Here is an 18,344-nt window from a genome sequence, read left to right as displayed (position 1 = left end):
TGGATGCTTTTAGTGCTGAAGTATAGTACTAAAGATGCTGTTGGATTGTATGATTGAGAATTTAAAAAAAATTCAATTGTATAATTATAGATACACGTGTAAGTAATTATCACAAGTGTGTTAAACACATTAGTTAATATAACTATGCAGCAGTGGTGCAGATAAAATACTAGTATCTAATGAGGGCTCATTGAAATTCAGGTACGGTAGAAACATGTTTTACAAATTCTGCAGTGGGAAGCTGTGTTACTCTGAGCTGCCACAGTATCTAAAAACAGGATTCAGAAGAACCAGGGGTCAGTTTGTTCCTGCGGTCACTGTGGGATCAAAGCTTTCATTGGTGGGATGCCAGAGATTTGTGTGTGCAGTCAACTGATCATCTTTGTTTAGGTAAACCTGTCCAGTCTGAGCTCTATTTTCCCCGCAGGTCACATCAAGTTCATGCATCTCTCACTCTTAACTGTGTGCAACTTAAATGTTCATGGGAGCATATATGTCCCTGACCCGGTGTTCCTCATGGGTGACTGTCCGACCCACGGCAGCTTCCCCAGGAACACAGTGCTGCTTTCCAAAATAAAATGACCTGAGGACTATCCTGGTGAATTCCAGCCATGCCATCTGTCTGTCCTCAAGTGCCACTTTGATTAATATGGCATCTTGGACATAATGGCACAAACAAAAACACAGAGGTGCACAATAGAGGAGGAAAGAAACATGAATTTGGAAGTGGACATCCTTTTATTTTGTCAGATTTCAACCTTTGATAAAGATGAGTGGCACTGAGCTGAGAGCTATCAACAAATCAACATTACCATTACACCATTACATATATTTTGTTTTGATGCTTGTGTGGCTGTATCGGGTCTTGAATTGTGCACCTTGGTCATCCTGACTGACCCCACTAACCACACTTTGTTTTCAGTGCCTCTGCAGTTTATCCTTTGCCCAGGGCGTTAACAGCTAATTAGCATGTTTACAACAACAGCTTTAAACGTGATTGACTGTAGCCCTGACAAACACAGACACTAAACGAACCTTTGAGGCATTTACAGTGTAGATCTCGTGCTCCTTTTGCACCTGAAAGGACATCTGTGACATGTGATGCAGCTTCACTTGAGCTGTTGTTGTTCTTGTTTCCACATTGACAGTTTGTGGAAAGACTATATTCTGCTAAAACATCATGATGGATGATGACCACTAACCTCATTATTACAATTTGAAGCAGATATCAAAAGGTCATATCATTTAATAGACAGCGGAGGTCCTCAATCGTCTATTTAGAGCACTTAGAGTACACACACAGTGTTTGTCAGGCCTGAACGAGGACTATACAATCATGGCTAAAAAAATAATCCTGTAATAATCCTCTTGCAAGACTTCAGTTAATAATTGTCAATCAAAATCATTACTCTTTGCTGATTATTGTAAACAATTATTTAATGGCTCCTTTGTGTATCAACCAAGTGGCAATTTTGAACTGTGGCAGCACAATCTGAAAGCTATCATTATTTTTACATTAGCGTTTATCAAATTACTTTGTACGATGTGAAGTTCCCTCAAGCACCCAAACAAGAGCGACACTACATGGAGAAAAGTGCAGAGAGTTGACTGTAAACAGAAACTCCGCTCCAAATAAATGCTAATGTTGTAGCACTTATTGATTAATATGTAACGGTTAAAACTGCTAAACTGCTAAAATCTCATTACTACTTTACATGCTAAAAACTAGAACATGACATTTTACAAACTATCATTATTGATGGAACGTGTTCATGAGGACGTACGTCACCGTTTTGCATGGAGGGAAGAGGAGGCAGTCTGTAAAAGCCTAGCTTGCTAACCCTTGGCAATGAACCAAAAAGTCTATTGTTTGTCGATTTACACTCCAATAACTTCATCCTCCTCTCCCTAAATCCAACAGCAAACTGTCCGTCCATCCCCAGGAGCCACCTGCAGCACACTGCTTATTTTTCATCAATAAGTCAAACTAATTATACACGCAAACACCGTCCTACCTGTAAATTATATGCTTAAAAAATGGCTGATTTGGCCTTTAAGAGACAGCTGCGTCCCTGTTCAGCTCAGACCTGTATTCACTGGCTGTGTCTGCATGTGCCCCATGCTTGCGGCGACAGGCAAAACACAACACGCATACTAATGGGGTCTAGGATGGAGCTCCTAAAGCCTGGCACCCTCCTCAAGCATGGTCTTAATATAACCTATCCAGCATGTGCTTCATGGGCAGTCTACAGCGTTGTCTTCCTGAACGAGAAATTAAGATTAAACGGTCCAACTCACAGCAGCACTGTGTTCTGTATCGCGGCGTATCTGACAAGGTCACAGGCAGGAAGGACGAGCACACATTTACAGTTAAAAGGCCAAGCCCACAACTCTTCCACAACAGCATCAATAGTTCATTGTGATAGTAACTGTATTATAATTACTGTCATCGTGTGCACTGTGTTGTGCACTTTTCAGCATATACTTTTGGTTTTACTGCCCCCAGCGTTACTGTTTGGTTCATGCTCATCGCTCTCATCAGCATCATTTCCAGCAGCGGGCAGCTGCTTTAAGTGAAGAAAGCTCTGATTAACCCACTGTATGTGACCTGCTCAGGACCAAATGTCAGACAGACAGTTATCAACTAACTGGTGAACATAGTGAAGCATTTAGAACCACATGCAGTGGTTTGCAAAAAGCATTTGACCCCCTTAAAAGTTACAAATGATTTATTTAAGTGTAATATTTTACTGTAAAAGACAGCTTAAGCCCTGCTTAAGTATTTTAAACTAACATTGGTTTATGTTAATTTTTTTGTTGGAAAAATAAATAACTGCAAATGTTGATTGCATAAGTATTCAATACCCATGCCCCATGAATCTCCAGATTTATCCAGATGTGACGTATCGTACCAATGATGACACACTTCGCTCAGAATTGGTATCCGCCTGTGAAAATAAAGAGATTCTACAGAAGTCTGAGATAAAGAAATAGACGTGCACACATCAGGAAAAGGCTACACAATGTTATCCAAGTGTCTGGGTACCTATGAGCACAGTTGGATCAATAGTGAGGAAATGGAAGCTGCATAATACTATAATACCATGAGACTGCCCGTCAAAACTCAGTATCTGAACCATGAGGCTTGTGAGGGAAGTTACCAACAATAACTTTGAAGGAGCTACAGATGTCAGTGACTGAGAGGAGCGAAGGTGCGGCAGTCAACCATATCAAGAGCTTTGCATAAAAGCAGGACTGTATGGGAGGGAGGCTAGAAATAAGCCATTACTCAATAAGAAATCAAAGCATGTCTGAAGTTTGCCAGAAAAGATGAGAGTGACCCAGCTAAGATGTGGGACAAGGTTTTATGGTCAGATGAGACAGAGATAGGCCTTTCTGGACAAAATTCAAAGCGCTATTTGTGGCACAAACCTAACACTGCCCATGTCTCGACGAACAGCATCACAGTGAAGTAACTGTGGTAACATCATGCTGTATGGATACTTTTGCTCTGCAGAGACTGGTCATTTAGCAATAAATAATAATAAACTGTGCTGTACTGCATGTTGGGACCAAACAGAGATAAAACAAGAGTGAATATCAGACTTACATTTATCAGGTGGCCAAACACTTGATTACAGATGAACTTACATATTTCTATTGTTACTACTATGTTATTATTATGTTATCACTGCCGAGCCGATTGTGAGGATGCTCACTGATTGATCTAAGCTGTTTCAGTCCATCTGTTTCAGTCTGGGTCAGCCTGTGTGGACCATCAGCAACTTTCGGATCAACTTGATATTTGTGACTGATTACATCATGTTTGTCGCCCTGTGGGGGAGACATACGTGTAAATACACAGCTTTACCTGAAGTTAGCTTTGTTTTACAAAGTTCATTCATCTCCAGTTCCCTCTGTGTACTTTTTTGGGCTACTTTTGCCATCGGTGTTCGTCTTGGTACGAGAACACTTTCCAATTGGAGTTCTCACTGGATTTACAGGGTCGTCCAGTATGTTGTCTAGTTTATTTACCCCCTGTTGGGGAAACAATTTTAATGTGTGGTTTGACCAGTTTTTTGTAGATTTAAGTTAGTCTTAAGGCCTGCCCCAAGCTTAGCAAGGCTACCTAATGAGGTGATAGTGTGTCAATATTGTGTTTTTTGTGTTTAACTTGCTCCCATGTGACGAGTTTCCTGGCAATGTCACGGCAGCTCAGAGTGTCTGGTGTCAGACTCGAGGGGAAACAATCGTGGAGCTCCGCATGTTTTTTTGGAGTTCAGTGCGAACACCAACTGCAAAGTGCTGTGTGCTGCAAATGAAAAGTGTACTATGATTTCTTATTGAATTATTACTTTTATGACATGCAACCATAACCCATGCAAATATCACTTGCGTAGTTAACACTTTGAGAGAAAAATTAAGGGAAAATAAGCCCTGAGTGGGTCGTATTCATTATGCGAATGAAGCCTCCTACTCTGATAAATCTATATTAGAGTAGGAGGCTTCATTCACTGTACTGTATTGAGATATACGAAAGCACCCGATCTACATGAAGACCTGAATCTCAGTGTGGCAGAAAAAGTGACATTATTCACCACCAGACAAGATAACAATTAGACTGTATAACAGGCCGCAGTCATTGACGACAGCAGCAGAAGGATGATAAATATTATACAAATGCCCAGACGTGAGTGCGGTAAGAAATTAGTTCATCGTGTGTCATTCTGATCATGTCTGAGTCAATGTAGTGACTCATGACTGAGGTGAGGGTGAAGGACGCAGAGCTGGACTGGTTCAATCTGTCAGTCTGCAAGCTGTGGGATCAGTGACCCTGCCAGAGTTATTTCTTCACCCTCCAGACTGGTTTATCAAGGACATGACTGATCAGTAGGAGTAGAGTGACTGAAAGACTGTTGAGCCATGGGGACATTGGCTCATAAGTGTAGGAAAGAGAGCACCTAAAACCTCCAGGTTGGTATTGAGTCTAAAACATAAAGATATTAGGTTAGGATAGGTTAATGCTTTATTTTCTCAAATTTCCTTTTTGGCACTAAGTAACATTTTAGTGGTAAAACTCCTCATTGGCTCGTGTGTTGTTTCTATTTTCCATTTTGTCAGTGTTCAAAAAACACAAAGAAAAGAAAACAATGTTTAGCATAAACACACGTAGAACTTGAATGTCTAGTAAAACCAGTAAAAAAGTAAATAATAAGAATAAACATATCATACTGGATATTGTGCTGCTGGTCGGCTCTCATTCCAGGAACAAACCACAAAGAAACCGCAAACCCCAGTGGATGATTCTCTCTGGTATTAAGCCCAAATAATCTAACATAATTTGAAGAGTAACTTAACACCCCCTGAAAATCATCTCACTGTGCTGCAGTGACGTGCACTCCAGCGTCTTTTCCCCTCTGACCACACTCATCAGTGTAACACTGAATGTGATCAGCGCAAGTCTGCTTTTCAACCTGGTGATATATTACTGTTAAAAAAAACATAAGACGGAAGAGGAAAACATTTAGGACAATTTGCAGGAGAAAATATTACAATTATTGAAAATTATCTACTTGCGCTGACCAATCAAATACAGGCCAGTATTTGCTCCTGTTAGTTTAACTTTGTACTGTGAATATTCATTGTGCTACAGGAAGAAGTTAACATGAATATATTTTGTCATTTGCATCATTATTCTAACTTGAGCTTGCAGGATAATCATGGATCATCTAAGAAATGTAATGTTGCTGTTATTAAGCTGTGGGCTTCATCTTGGGCTTGTTGGGTTTTTATAGCCTATATTTATTTTTTTTTTTTTTGGCAAACTGGCACCACCACCAGAGTATGCTGAATTAGTTATTAGCAGTTCCTGTTTGCAGTGAGTGTGCAGACAATTACTGGATTACTTTGATATTGAAAAAAATTATCCTGATTCACAAATTCCCAAATAATGAGCTTCTTTTTTCTGGGTATATGAATGTTTATTCACGATGACAACAGTAGCCTCATTAAGTTTAAGTCACACTAAATCTAATAATAATAATGTGTATATTGTCTGTATGACTCCAAGGAGGAGCACGTTGGATGCAAATTGCAGAGATCGGGAGTTAATGATTTTAAAATATCTAAATAACTACCTCCTTGAGCGTAACAGCAGCATCAGCGGGCCAAATTACAGTAACTCAAATATTAGAGTGCAACGTACAGTATGAATAAATTAGTCATTTTAAGACTTTAAAACTTGATTCAATTCAACTTTAACTGAGTAAATCCTCTTTTTGCCGGGAATCCCTGGAAACCCTGACAGACATATTGAATGTAATATTCAGGCTTATACTGCATCATTCAGAATATTCCCTGCGAGTGCATTGTGCAGACGGTACACAGCTGCAGCATCAGTGCCTTCACTTTTGTGCTTGTGACTTTCACACTCAAGAGTAAAACCGGTGGGTTTAAGGGATTTCTTTCTCATCTTGTCTATAAAAGCAGATTATTTCTTTGTCTTCCAGGCTTCCCGTGGAGCTGCGTGGAGCTGCTTCCACATCATTAGGAGTCACTACCAGCATTACGACAGTTCCACAGGGATAGACCTGCTATTCAGTAATAACATCATCATTTCCAAATGTGGATGCATCCGCCTCTACAGAGCACCGACAGTAGACTTTACAGGCAATTTAACACAGCTACCAGGCAGCTGCAGCAATGGCAATGCATGTTTACATAACATATAACTTGATGAGCAGGTACTGTTCATTTCACATGAGTTTTCTGAGTCATTGTTCCCTGAAATTGTAAATGTCTTGTCTGACATTTAAGAGACCTTCACTAATCAAAGCCTTTGACCACAACAATCCTCTGATTTGATTTATTCATGGATCAACCGAACAAAACACATTGAATCCAAAGGTTACCGTGTTAATCGCTTATTTCAAACGACAGAAAAACATCAAACTGCAGCATAAAACCTTTCAAACCCAACTTACATTAAGGTCTCAGTCACACTAGAATTTACAACAGTATAAGTTTGGACCAATTAATTTCTGGGCAGAAAATAAAGTACATTTGCGAGCATGCTTTCAAATTCAATTTCAGTGGCCTCTGACAGGAAAATATGGATTGTGGACAAAAACAATTTGCTGGTTTAACAAGACAGTAATCCCAGAACAAATATCCAAATCAACATGCTAAAAAACACCAATAACCAACATCTGGGTGACGGCTCAAGGACCTCAAGTCATCTCACACCCTGCACATGTATTAAATGTGCCTTGTCTTTGTCAACTTAATATTAAATAGTGAGCTGTTTTGCAGCAGACTACCTGTATGATAAAAGTGTTTCTGGCCACATTATTTACACACACTCTTCCCTGGTGTTATAGCAATGTACACTAGACCCTACACCTATAAAACAAAATGGGCTGTTTGTCAACGCAGTCGAGAACAACCTTTATGACCGCTGATTTACTGCCGGACTCAGTAGGACGAAGACACACTGAACTACTTCGCTTTGGGTAGGAAAACATCACCTTCGTGGTTAAAAGACACCAACGCTGACTGTTGATAGGAGACACGATGCAAAGAAGTGACTGTTTCCGACAATAGATAACACAAGATGATATCCTCCAAGTGGAATTCTGAATTCAAAAATATGTGCATCATGTCTGATGCATGAATAAGCATCTGTGTGTTAAATCTAACTGAGTAAGAGTAGAGTTCCTGCTACAGTAGTTGCATTCCCGCTTGAAGGCACAGAGCTGCTGCAAACTATCACAAGGTTACTGTATTCAGCTGCAATTTGCAGAGGGACCAAAAGCAGTACAGTTAACAGACTGACATCAGCAAGAGAGACCGACGTTGCACAAGAGGGACTTGGACGAAGCCAGTATGGAAAGTAGAAATGTCTCGGGTATATACTTTGAGACACACCATCTGTGCTTCTTTCTTTCCCATTTTTCCTTCCCTAAACACTTCTCCAAACATACTATCCCAAACTATGTGTATGGCATCAGCTTGTGTGGGGGATGTCACATTTGAAGTGAGAATAAGCTATGCAAAGATAAGAAAAATCAAGAAAATGATTTTGCTTTTTACTTTTACATATAATCGCATGTTCTTTGTTCTTTGTGAGCATTATGGAATTCTTTAACACACATCACCAGTGTGTGTTAGAGTGTATGTCGACGACATTATAATTATTAACAGTGTTCTAGCAAACACGCTCTGGTGTTGAAAACAGTGGGTCAAAAATAACCGGTGAACTTTCCCAACAGCTGCAGTCCAAATTACAGTATGCAGCAGCTTGATGCACATTGATTCATGTCTTAATATAAATAATACCTTCTCTGAAAGTGTGAAATTGCAATTGTGAGAAATTGTTGCACATGTAAAGAAGAATAAAATCAAGAGAACATCAGCCATATTCCCTTCGCCAGTGAAGTGAAAAAGGTTGTTGTCGGCGGTTGTTGTCAGCAATAAGCAGTATACTCCTGAGAATTGAGGTTTGCCTGGGGAAGAGCCTGCAGGGTCTCTACAGCCACTCACACTTCCTGATTCACTCCATAACCCGACATCAACACAGCGAGCTCTAATCTGCACTGCTCAGTGAACTTCAGAACACACAGCGTGGAGTAACAGGCTCCTGCTATTTTCTATTGGGAATCCAAAAATGGAGGGGAAAAAAAGAAAGAAAATCCATTTTGAACATGTAGGAAGGAAATGAGCGACTGATGAAGTTCCTAAAAATTAAATGTCATGCACATGAAAATGTAGAGAAATGGAGTAAGGCCATTACAGCAGTGAGTAATACAAAGAGTTCTGCTGAGGAGGCCTGACGATTTTCATCAATCAATCAATCGATCAGTCTTTATTTATATAGCGCCAATTCATAACAAGATATGCTGTAGGTATTTTACTTTCAGAAATTTCAGCGAGACACTTAAAACTGTTTACACAGCATTGTGATATTGGTGGTGAGCAACCTTTTTCTGTCTTAATGACAAATTCATGACATTTAATGTACCAATAAGTAAAAAAGTGCAAAAGTAAGTTTGCAGTCTCCTGTTAAAATATTTCCTCTTCTTATTTAACCCAGCAGCATGACGAATTCAAAAAAGGTCCTCTGAGTCCATTTGACTTTTAGAAACAAAGCCACCAACTGGTTATTCTCTTTTTTCATTTCAAAAACATCCCTCCGGCATTTGGAGGATAACATTTTTCCAAGTGGCTTCAAGCTGTAAGACAGTGCTTGATATTTGACTTCTAATCATTAGCCATATTGCAGGGATATTTAAAAAATAATGGAGGTTAAAGCACTTAGAAACTGGATCCTGCCTTAAACCTTTGGCAGCTACACACAAGTGCTCAGTTTGTGTGTCATGTTGTATACGTTGCACTGTAACTACCCGAGGCCTGAAACCCGATCCTCTGTTTGTTTGACACTAGCCACTGTATATAGTGAGAGATCTGATCCATGAGCGCTGACGATGGCCTCTCTGAACTGTGAAAACAATGCTGCCACCTTTGAACATTTTGGGGTTGAGCCTGTTGCGACTTCTCTCACCCGACTTGGGATTTTTTTGCTTTTTATAGCTCTTTCATGTGACAGGATTGATCCAAAAATCTACTCTCATTAGATCAAAACAGCCTGTTCAGCTCTGTTATAAATAAGAGACTTAAGCTTATTCTACTACAGTTTTCGCCATTATTCAGCTATTAAAATACCCACAATCAAAACATGCAGCGTAGAACCCCAAATCCCACAGTGGCTAAGCCATGATTTAAGCCATCCTGGAAGCAGCCCAACCACTCTCACAGTGAGGCGTAAAGAGCTTAGGATGGGAGGGAATGGATGTGTCTCCCTCTAGCCTCTCGCTGTCTCACTCAGTTGAAATACAAGGTTGTAATTCACATGCTTCTGAGTCTTGAAAACAGGAGAAATAAGCTGGTATAAAAGGAAAGGTAACAAAAAAAATGTAATAACTTGTTTAAAAAACTTGATGTTTTTGTCTAAAAAAATAAATAAAATCTCTCTATTCCAAAAGGAGTTTGATTGGAGTACTAGTGATGACTCACCTCTCTGGCAGCTCTTCAGAGAGGAGGGGTTCTCACTGAGAGAGAGAAACTATGCCCGACACTAACAATGGAAATGGAAATTCCTGTCATGTGTTAAAATATAAATCATGTTCAGTATCTGGGAAGCTGGACATACTGTAACTGTAGCAGCCGCGTGTGTTTTTAAGGGTCGAGGGAAACACCTACAGTCGTCCGCGGTGGAGAGCAGCTCTGAGATATTAATGCACAAGACTGGGTTCATATTCTGCAGTCAGACAAAATTTGGTTGCGATTAAGCCCACAGGACACAGGAGGGAGTTAAAATGAGTTTTCAAAATTATAATGGCCGTGTGACCAGCTTGCGACAACATATATTAACCTCCGAAGATTGATTTTCTCTAAGTGGCCATGTTAATTAATTAAACTAGACTTGCCAAAGGAAAGCCTGTTTGATGTAAAGTGCCAGCTATAAAAATCAAGAGTTACCTCATTTACATTTACTCCTTTATGTCTGCCTTTCCTTTGAGAGAAGGGGGGAAGATTGTGATGGGTTTCGAAGACAATGTGAGCACTAATACAGCAGCGGTTGATGGGTCATTGTGTAGCTAATTGTGTAGCTAATGTAGTTAATGAACTCTGGAGAGCCAAATTCGTGATGGTTGGGAATTTCTTATCATAAAACTGCTCATGAAGTGGATTTTGGGGGCATGGAAGAATGTTATCGCATGCCTCGTCCCTCTACACAGTTTTTCCTGCTATCTGAATATGATGCTACTCCACAAAACTAATTATACTCCACCGATTGTTTGTGCCAAATGAGATCCTGCTGAAAATGTAGCTGCCAAACAGTGAAGTTCCAAATTAGAAACGCTTCCCCCCACCACCGCCCCTAGAGGGATGGTAATTATCACACCTGATACTTGTTGGTGTCCAAAACTAATGGTGTGATTGCTGCAAGAATTTGGCCCCACGAGTGCAGAGAATTAAGGATCAAGCAACTCTCAGTCTGTAGGCTCCGCAGGCACAGATGGCCACAGGTCAAGACAACCTCAAATAAATGTGTCAAAGCAACACTCAGACTTGTCTGTGTGCAGCACCCAGGGCAAATATTAATGATAGTTTAAATCAAGACAGATGCCAGACACCATCCAAAGTAAAAGACAGCCTCACTCTGTGCGTGAAAATCAAAAAACCTGTATGACTACAGCTAAGATCTTGCATGCATACTGTAAATACCAGTTTCAAACAAAAACACTAGGATTTCTTGAAAGGAGCAGATTGATTTAGACCAATTATCAGCAACAGGCAACAAGTATGTTTCCTGCTATAAAAAAAAAAAACACTGACCACAACAGTGGACAGGAACATTTACACCATTTGTAGCAATATTCTTTTCATAAAAAGTGATGAAAAAAACAAAACAAGAAAATGTAAATGAGCTGCTGATTATGCATCAGGTTTTGTACACTGTAAATTAGTAAAAACAAAAGTCTACAGCCACACCAATGGCTTTTTGAGGCTGTTCTTAGGAACAATAATGCTTTGAGCTACATGCCAACATCCACAGGTCAACATGCTCACAATGACCCTAAAAAAAAAATTAATTGAATTGTATTGGATTGAAATTGAGATATTCTTCCTGCACTGGATTTTTCCACTTGGTTTCAGAAAAGACTCAGTTCCAAATCAAAATGACTTAAGATGCTCTTTGCTTTGACTAGGGACAACAAAAGCAACAAAATAACTTTACTCTCACATGGCATTGTTTCCTTCTGGAAGGCCCTGACTAAACAGGCCTGGCAGCTGCTGTCACCCGAAAATAGCGGCAGACTAAGAGACGGGCAGAGAGCCGAGTGACGCTGCCACGTTGTTCACTCTGTAGCACTGGGCGCGGTGAAAGTCACATACGATCCCGTTGGCACCAGAGTCCACAGGTGGCCAACAGCCTCCTGTCTCTGCCACAGGACCTCGGGCATGTTGGGAGAATATCAGTTACATATAACAACACTGACGTCCTAATCTGAAGCCAAGAGTCAACTGGGAATGTCAAGGAAAGGGCACATACAGCGGATGCTGTTTGAGTCCTTTCATGCTAAGCTGAACACTGGAAAATGTGTGATAATAAAGCAGCACTAAGCTGAATTCTCACTCATGTAAAAGATAAGTGGCTCCATCATTTCCCAATGGCTCTTGGACATTTCTGCTGCAGCAGTGCCATAATCGCCAGGGAGAGAAGAGACCAAGTCCCCACAAAAGTGTTTACTGTTCCTCTCTCCCTCTCTCTTTCCCTTTTTTCACTCTCATCAGACAAAAAGCTTTTCCATGTAGTGGTACAATTGCTCAGCGAGCCTCTCAGAGGAGGAGGAGGTGAGTTTGTCCGCCTGATGAAAATGCCCTTCTGGCCCACCTATAATTTCGTTCAGAGCTCTTTTCTCTCCCTGCGGCTGCTCCCAAATGACATCAAATCTAGGCGACAGCGGTCAAGATAGAAGATGACTCCATCACCCTGTCATCCAATAGGACTTCCTCCACACATTGACCCCGGTAATCCTAGACGACTCTGAATGTGCAGCACTTTTGGTTTGACAGCTGGTAATAATGAGCTAGAAGTGAGTCCACAGACAACCTTTTGTGTTTAACGTATAAAGGTTTGGGATGGGGCAGAAAAAAAAGACCTGCCCTAACTTGCTGTTTCCCACCTCTCCAAGAACTCGTCTTTATGTAGCCTCAGCGCAGTGAATCCTACAAATGGCTTACATGATGCAACCTTTCAGCAGTCTATCCTCAGAGGCATTCATGGTGTTGCACTCAGCTGTTCACACAAAAAGTGAAAGAAGTGGTAGTGTAAAGGATGTAAAAAGAGATTCTGAGAGAGAGGTGCACCTGTAATGCCTTCCTCTACACACCTGGCCAACTGCTGTGTAAAGTGAGCGTACTTGACGGGTAGTTCTTTTCAAAAAGTTAGAAAAGTTAAATGTAGCAGTTTCAGACATCGCTGTATGATTGAACAATACTATTAACTAGCACCAAAAATCTCATCCTGTTTTCTCAGAGTCATATCTCAGTCAAGCCAATAAGTGAGTGGGCAGTTTCACTGGTGTCCATTGAAGACAAACACCTATGCTTGGAAATCATATTAAATAAAGCACTCTTTATAACCTCAGATCTTGCCTCATAATCCTCATGTTTAGACATTTTCTTCAGCAAAGTAATCCAGCTTTTTTTTTAAAAATTCTCTGTATGGTTACAGTGCAAACAGGAAGTGCTGGCATGACTGTATAATGCCAGATTTATTATAATAATGCAGATTAATGCAGATAATGCAGATTTGCCATAATGTAAACTGTCATGTATAATTCAAAACAATACTGAATAAAAAAAACAGGACTCGAGTATAGGCCAAAATTAAACTTCATGCTTACAAAGCATGATGGGAACCTTAGTGTCAGAAAAAATCAAAACATATTAATCTCAATCTCCTGACAATAACAGTACATGACATGTCCAGCTAAGACATGTAGTGACTGTGTCCAAATCCTTTAAATAAAGAGAGTTAAAACCGAATAGAAACAGCCTAGAGTTAACCAACAATGCTAAAATCTGAGACATTTCATCAAAGTCTGACTTTAACACCATTGACTCTGTTCAACCTGTGACTGCGGCTGGGGTTAGGGGGCAAAGACTGCAAACTGAATAGTGCCAGAGGGTAGTTCTGTGCTTCCATTACCACAAAACCTTTCTCTGGCCAGAGTAATAGCCTTGTCCCCTGTGGACCTCTGGAACCAAGTGCACATGGGCTAAATGTCACTCAGCAGGGTCCCATCATTTAAGAGAAATCACATTTTCCCCCAGACTACACTAACCTCAGCAACCTCACTCCATCACACACCCCTCATCTCACAATTTCTTCATGACCACATTCTCGAGGGGAGTGTGTGTGGACAGGAAATGGATGCATGACATTACAGGAGACCCGCTGGGTTTTTTGGCACAAGTACAAGCTGCAGCCACCTGTTCAGCCCCTAAGGCGAGTTTCTGTTTGTTTTGATGTGAGCAAACAGTAATGTGTTGACATTTTTGATGAATAGGGTGGTCTTGTATGATGCATGATGGGGGGGAGGGAGGGAAATGCAATAATGCATAAACTGACAGATGGGGTCTTTCCGTGTCCCCAATCCGGGGGAAGCCATGTTCTTACTCACATAAAACATGCTGCTGATCTGAAATTAGAGAATAAACAAGAGGGCTCGCCTTTTCTGTTTTATTTGAGTGCATGAGGAGTGGAGCACTGATCTCCAACAGATAAACCTTTACAGACCGAAAGGTCATCAGGAAGTGTCCTCCCTGCTAATCAAATAGCCCTGAAGGCTAGGTTTGATCTTTTACAATCTGCTCAGATGGGAGGCCGGCCAGACAAATGAACATCAGGTCTGTGGGCCTTCCACAGGGCAGCCTGCACCTGTTAATCACTCACCATCCACAGTCAGGGGTAAACAGCTCAGTGTGCTGCATGGATCACTGTGTAAGTAACATTTGCTTACATTTGGTTAAAATGTGTCCACTTGCAACTGTTGAGGCTTCAAATTTCAGCTCGAAATGCCAAATTATAAGTAATAGAGATGAATATAATATAATATGTAAGGCAATAAAATCAGCTAAGAGGCTATGTAAGATCAGATAAACATACTTTAAACATTAACCAGCTTCTTAGCCTTTGGTTGCATGTCATGCTCTGTGATTATTGAGCTATAGAGATGCAGAATTAACAAGTTTAGATTTGGTTTGATATAACATGTGAGGCTTTCTTTTAATTGCACATATTTTATACATTTTATATATATTCATGTTGTTTGTCTAACTTTTGTGATGAACTTTGTAACTGCTGATAACTGAAAATAGTCACACAATTTATTGAGTCTGTAGAAACATCAATGTCTGTTGACCCATACGACTACATCGAAACTGCAAATTACTGCAGGCATCCCTGCAGCTGAGCCTCTTTTTGGTATAATCCATATCTGAGTTCTCTGTAAGGATTAAGATTTATTCTCTCCTTGTCTTCATCCACATCTAATTTCAGCATTTTTAATTGGTAAAATTTGGAAGTTTGTTATGGGAAAAACATAAAGATTAATATCCCTGAATAAAAAGATACTTCAGAATATTTCAAGAGCTTTTAAAAGAGAAGAACAACGTGGGTGCAGATTTGGAAATAGAAGCGCAGCCCTACTCAACAAACACACACATAAGATAAAAAACACAAAAAACACCTCGTCTTTCCGTTAAGTCGTCTCATGCTCTCAGATGGCCTGGAAATAGGGTTTAAGGAGGGGCCCCCTAAACTGACTGACATAGAAAACACACATCTGCTGTGTTTAGGTGCTGTAAGCTGCAGTTGCCATGGTTACAGAGGAGCACTTGCTAAACAGTTGTGTGTCAAGCCATCATTGAGACAGGGCACTCGAGCTGCACACACGCACACATCAGTTGAGGGGAGCGTTGGCGGTTCAAAGTGAAAAACAAGGAAACAGGATGGCAGTGGAGCTGATGTCACGCTTCTGCAATATGTTGCTGTCACCATTAAGCATCAATTACGACTGCGCTCAGAACAAACTAATAGAAGTTGCCGTGGGGACAACCTGAGTTCAGCCTGAGTCATCGGAGCTTCATACGACATTAGGCAGAAGGTGAAGAAAATGTGCTTTTTATAGCCCGAACGGAGGCCAAAAAAATAGGGTTTTATTCACTTCCTGGTATTAATCACCTCCTCACAGAAGCTTACGGCTACACACATCATCTCGAACAACAAATGCTTTACTTCACTGCGTTTTAATGACAAAATCCACCAAAGGGAGCAACATCAACATACTAATGTGATTTATTATTATTGTTCCAAGCACTTGTCACAATGTCATGTGCTTCAGTCATAAAATGTACATAATCCTTTCTCCTGCATTCTTATCCTTCCAGCATCGCTCAGAAGCTTTTTCCTCGTGCTTTTGTCCCATTAACATGAGCTAAGTGGTTCATTAATATTCCACATCAAGCCATAATGCTAGAGTGTGGCTGCCCACCCAGCATTCATGATTAACAACCTTTACAAACTGAGCCAACAGAAGATGCTGCACCGTATTTAGGGGCCTGGGTGAAAGTGGGACCAGCCCTGAGCACTGCGGCAAGCTTTGGCATAGTGCTCCCGCTCCATCTATGCCATTTGATTTCATCACTCTTTGATCATTTGACTACAAGTGTTGACGATGCAAAAGTAGGACCAAACAAAAAGATGATAGCAGAAACATACAGAAACGATCCTTGACTAGACGCCCTCCCACCATGAGAGACAGGTTAATCATCCTTCATTTAATCCTGCTGCCCAGTACAAGATGATAACATGTGGTCGAAGAGGCATGTGTTCTCCACGTGACACCGACAGCAGACACACCAGGCACCATGGCAACCACTTCAGCTCACCAAACGCAATTTGTAAACTGTACATGTTCCTCCCTCCCTCCATCCTCCTGAATCTGTTTCTCTCTGCTGTCCGAAGGCATTATGGGGTGTATGACCTTAATACAGTCTTTAAAGCTCTGCTCTTTGTTGCCCTGGATTTGTTTTGATGTATCTGCCTCCCTGTCTGAGAGATAAGCTACCAAGATATGCACTTCAAACCTGTATATTTATGCCTCAGACAATTTCAAATAAATTCAAGGAACATCCGACAAGGCAACAGGCATCAGGCAATTTGTAGCTTGTCAGATGTAAGCGCCTCCTCAGCAAGGCTTCTGGTCTGTCCTATAATAACTAATATTTTTCACCATGCCCCCTCACAGTCAAACACACAATGAGGGAGTTCAACCTGAGTGCCTGGCTGTCATGAGGAAGTTTGGGAGTGATCATGATCGGCTGTCACGCTTCAACTCACTTGCGTCTTAACCGACAGCCTGCTACATGCAGGCTGAAGTAGCACGAGATGTCAATCAGATTAAACGAGGTATGATAACTGAGTGTGAACTCACCAGGACTCTTCCTGTCAGCGTCTGAGCGGATATCATGACTCCGGCCCAGTCTTTGACTGAGGTCATCCAGCCCACCTCGCTGGCCGCCGCATCGTCCTTATCGGTGCGCTTAATGCCATCACCTGTGGTGATCCGATGCACCTCCTGAAAGGAAAAAGGGATGCAGAGGGTAACATAGTGGGTTTAACGATAAATGATACATTTAGAAATTCTATGTGAATACAACATACATAAAAAAAACTTGGTTTTGATTTTAGCATTGATTGCTACAATACAATAGCCTTGCCTTGTACTTCAAACAAAGCGTTTTTGTTCTTCTGGTACATTGTTCCCTGAAAAAATTCTCTGGCACAGAAAAAGATACTGAAATAGCAGTAAAGACAAAGGGAGCCAATAGGCAGAGCCGCATGCTGGTGTTAGTGCTCCAATTAAAGTTTCCATAGTTTCCATTGTCAAAAAGACCAAGAGTGCTTGACTACGAAGTTAGTGTTTTTGCAGTGTAATGTGATGCTTGTTTATGTGTAATGTTATATATTTAGCTGACTGATGTCAGAAACATCAGTTAGCAAAAACTGAAAAGCAGCTTCTAACAGTGGTGCAGCCAACAGTATGGGATTCTCATTGTTTTGATTCATCTAACCAAATGCACAACATTTTTTTCAGCCAGTACCTATTAAAACAGTATGTATGATAATGTTATGTAACTTTAGCATGACAACAGCCACTAATCAGGGAGCGAGTACCTGCTAGCGTCATGGTTTGATGGAAATACTTTTGCCACTTCTGGATGTGTTTAAAAATCTATAAACATTCACATTTTAGGTTACATATGTGATCATGATGGTTAATCAAGCACAACACTGATACCTAACCTTATGGATGATGTGTGTTCAGATGTGGAGCAATATTAGCATCAAGCTGGAGTCATGTTTCTGGCCACCTGACTAATTTACATCCATTGTTCACTTTCTTTTTAGAGCACTGTACGCCAAAACCACCAGACACAAAGACAGTTTCTTCCCCCAGGCCGTCACCCTGATGAACTCTCACTAGTCACAGAGACTCAGGAACCACTGTGCAATAGTCCCATACCTCTGCACTTTGCACTACTTTTGCACTACAATATTGCACTACATAAATGCACCACACCTACCTCCACTGTCTATACTGTTATGAGTACTTATATTGTTCTGTTCTTATTCTTATTGTTGTAGTTTATTTCTAATTTCCTTACTGTACATAGAGAGACAAGTTTCACCGGAGTGAAAGTTGTGAGTG

General features: G+C 40.8%; 1 protein-coding gene across 3 annotated transcripts in view; it reads right to left on the bottom strand.

The window, feature by feature from the left end:
* Window positions 1-18,344, bottom strand: part of LOC139220031 (calcium-activated potassium channel subunit alpha-1a-like) — a 78,208-nt gene that overhangs the window by 49,965 nt on the left and 9,899 nt on the right. For all 3 annotated transcript variants that reach the window (XM_070852072.1, XM_070852073.1, XM_070852074.1), the window contains exon 2: window positions 17,067-17,210. In XM_070852072.1, the coding sequence (XP_070708173.1) occupies window positions 17,067-17,210 (144 nt within the window). The remainder of the gene's footprint in view (window positions 1-17,066; window positions 17,211-18,344) is intronic.

Source organism: Pempheris klunzingeri, chromosome 20, assembly GCF_042242105.1.
Source record: "Pempheris klunzingeri isolate RE-2024b chromosome 20, fPemKlu1.hap1, whole genome shotgun sequence".
NCBI classification, from domain to species: domain Eukaryota; kingdom Metazoa; phylum Chordata; class Actinopteri; order Acropomatiformes; family Pempheridae; genus Pempheris; species Pempheris klunzingeri.
Note: the sequence above shows the minus strand (reverse complement) of the source record. Positions and strands in the feature narration are given on the sequence as shown.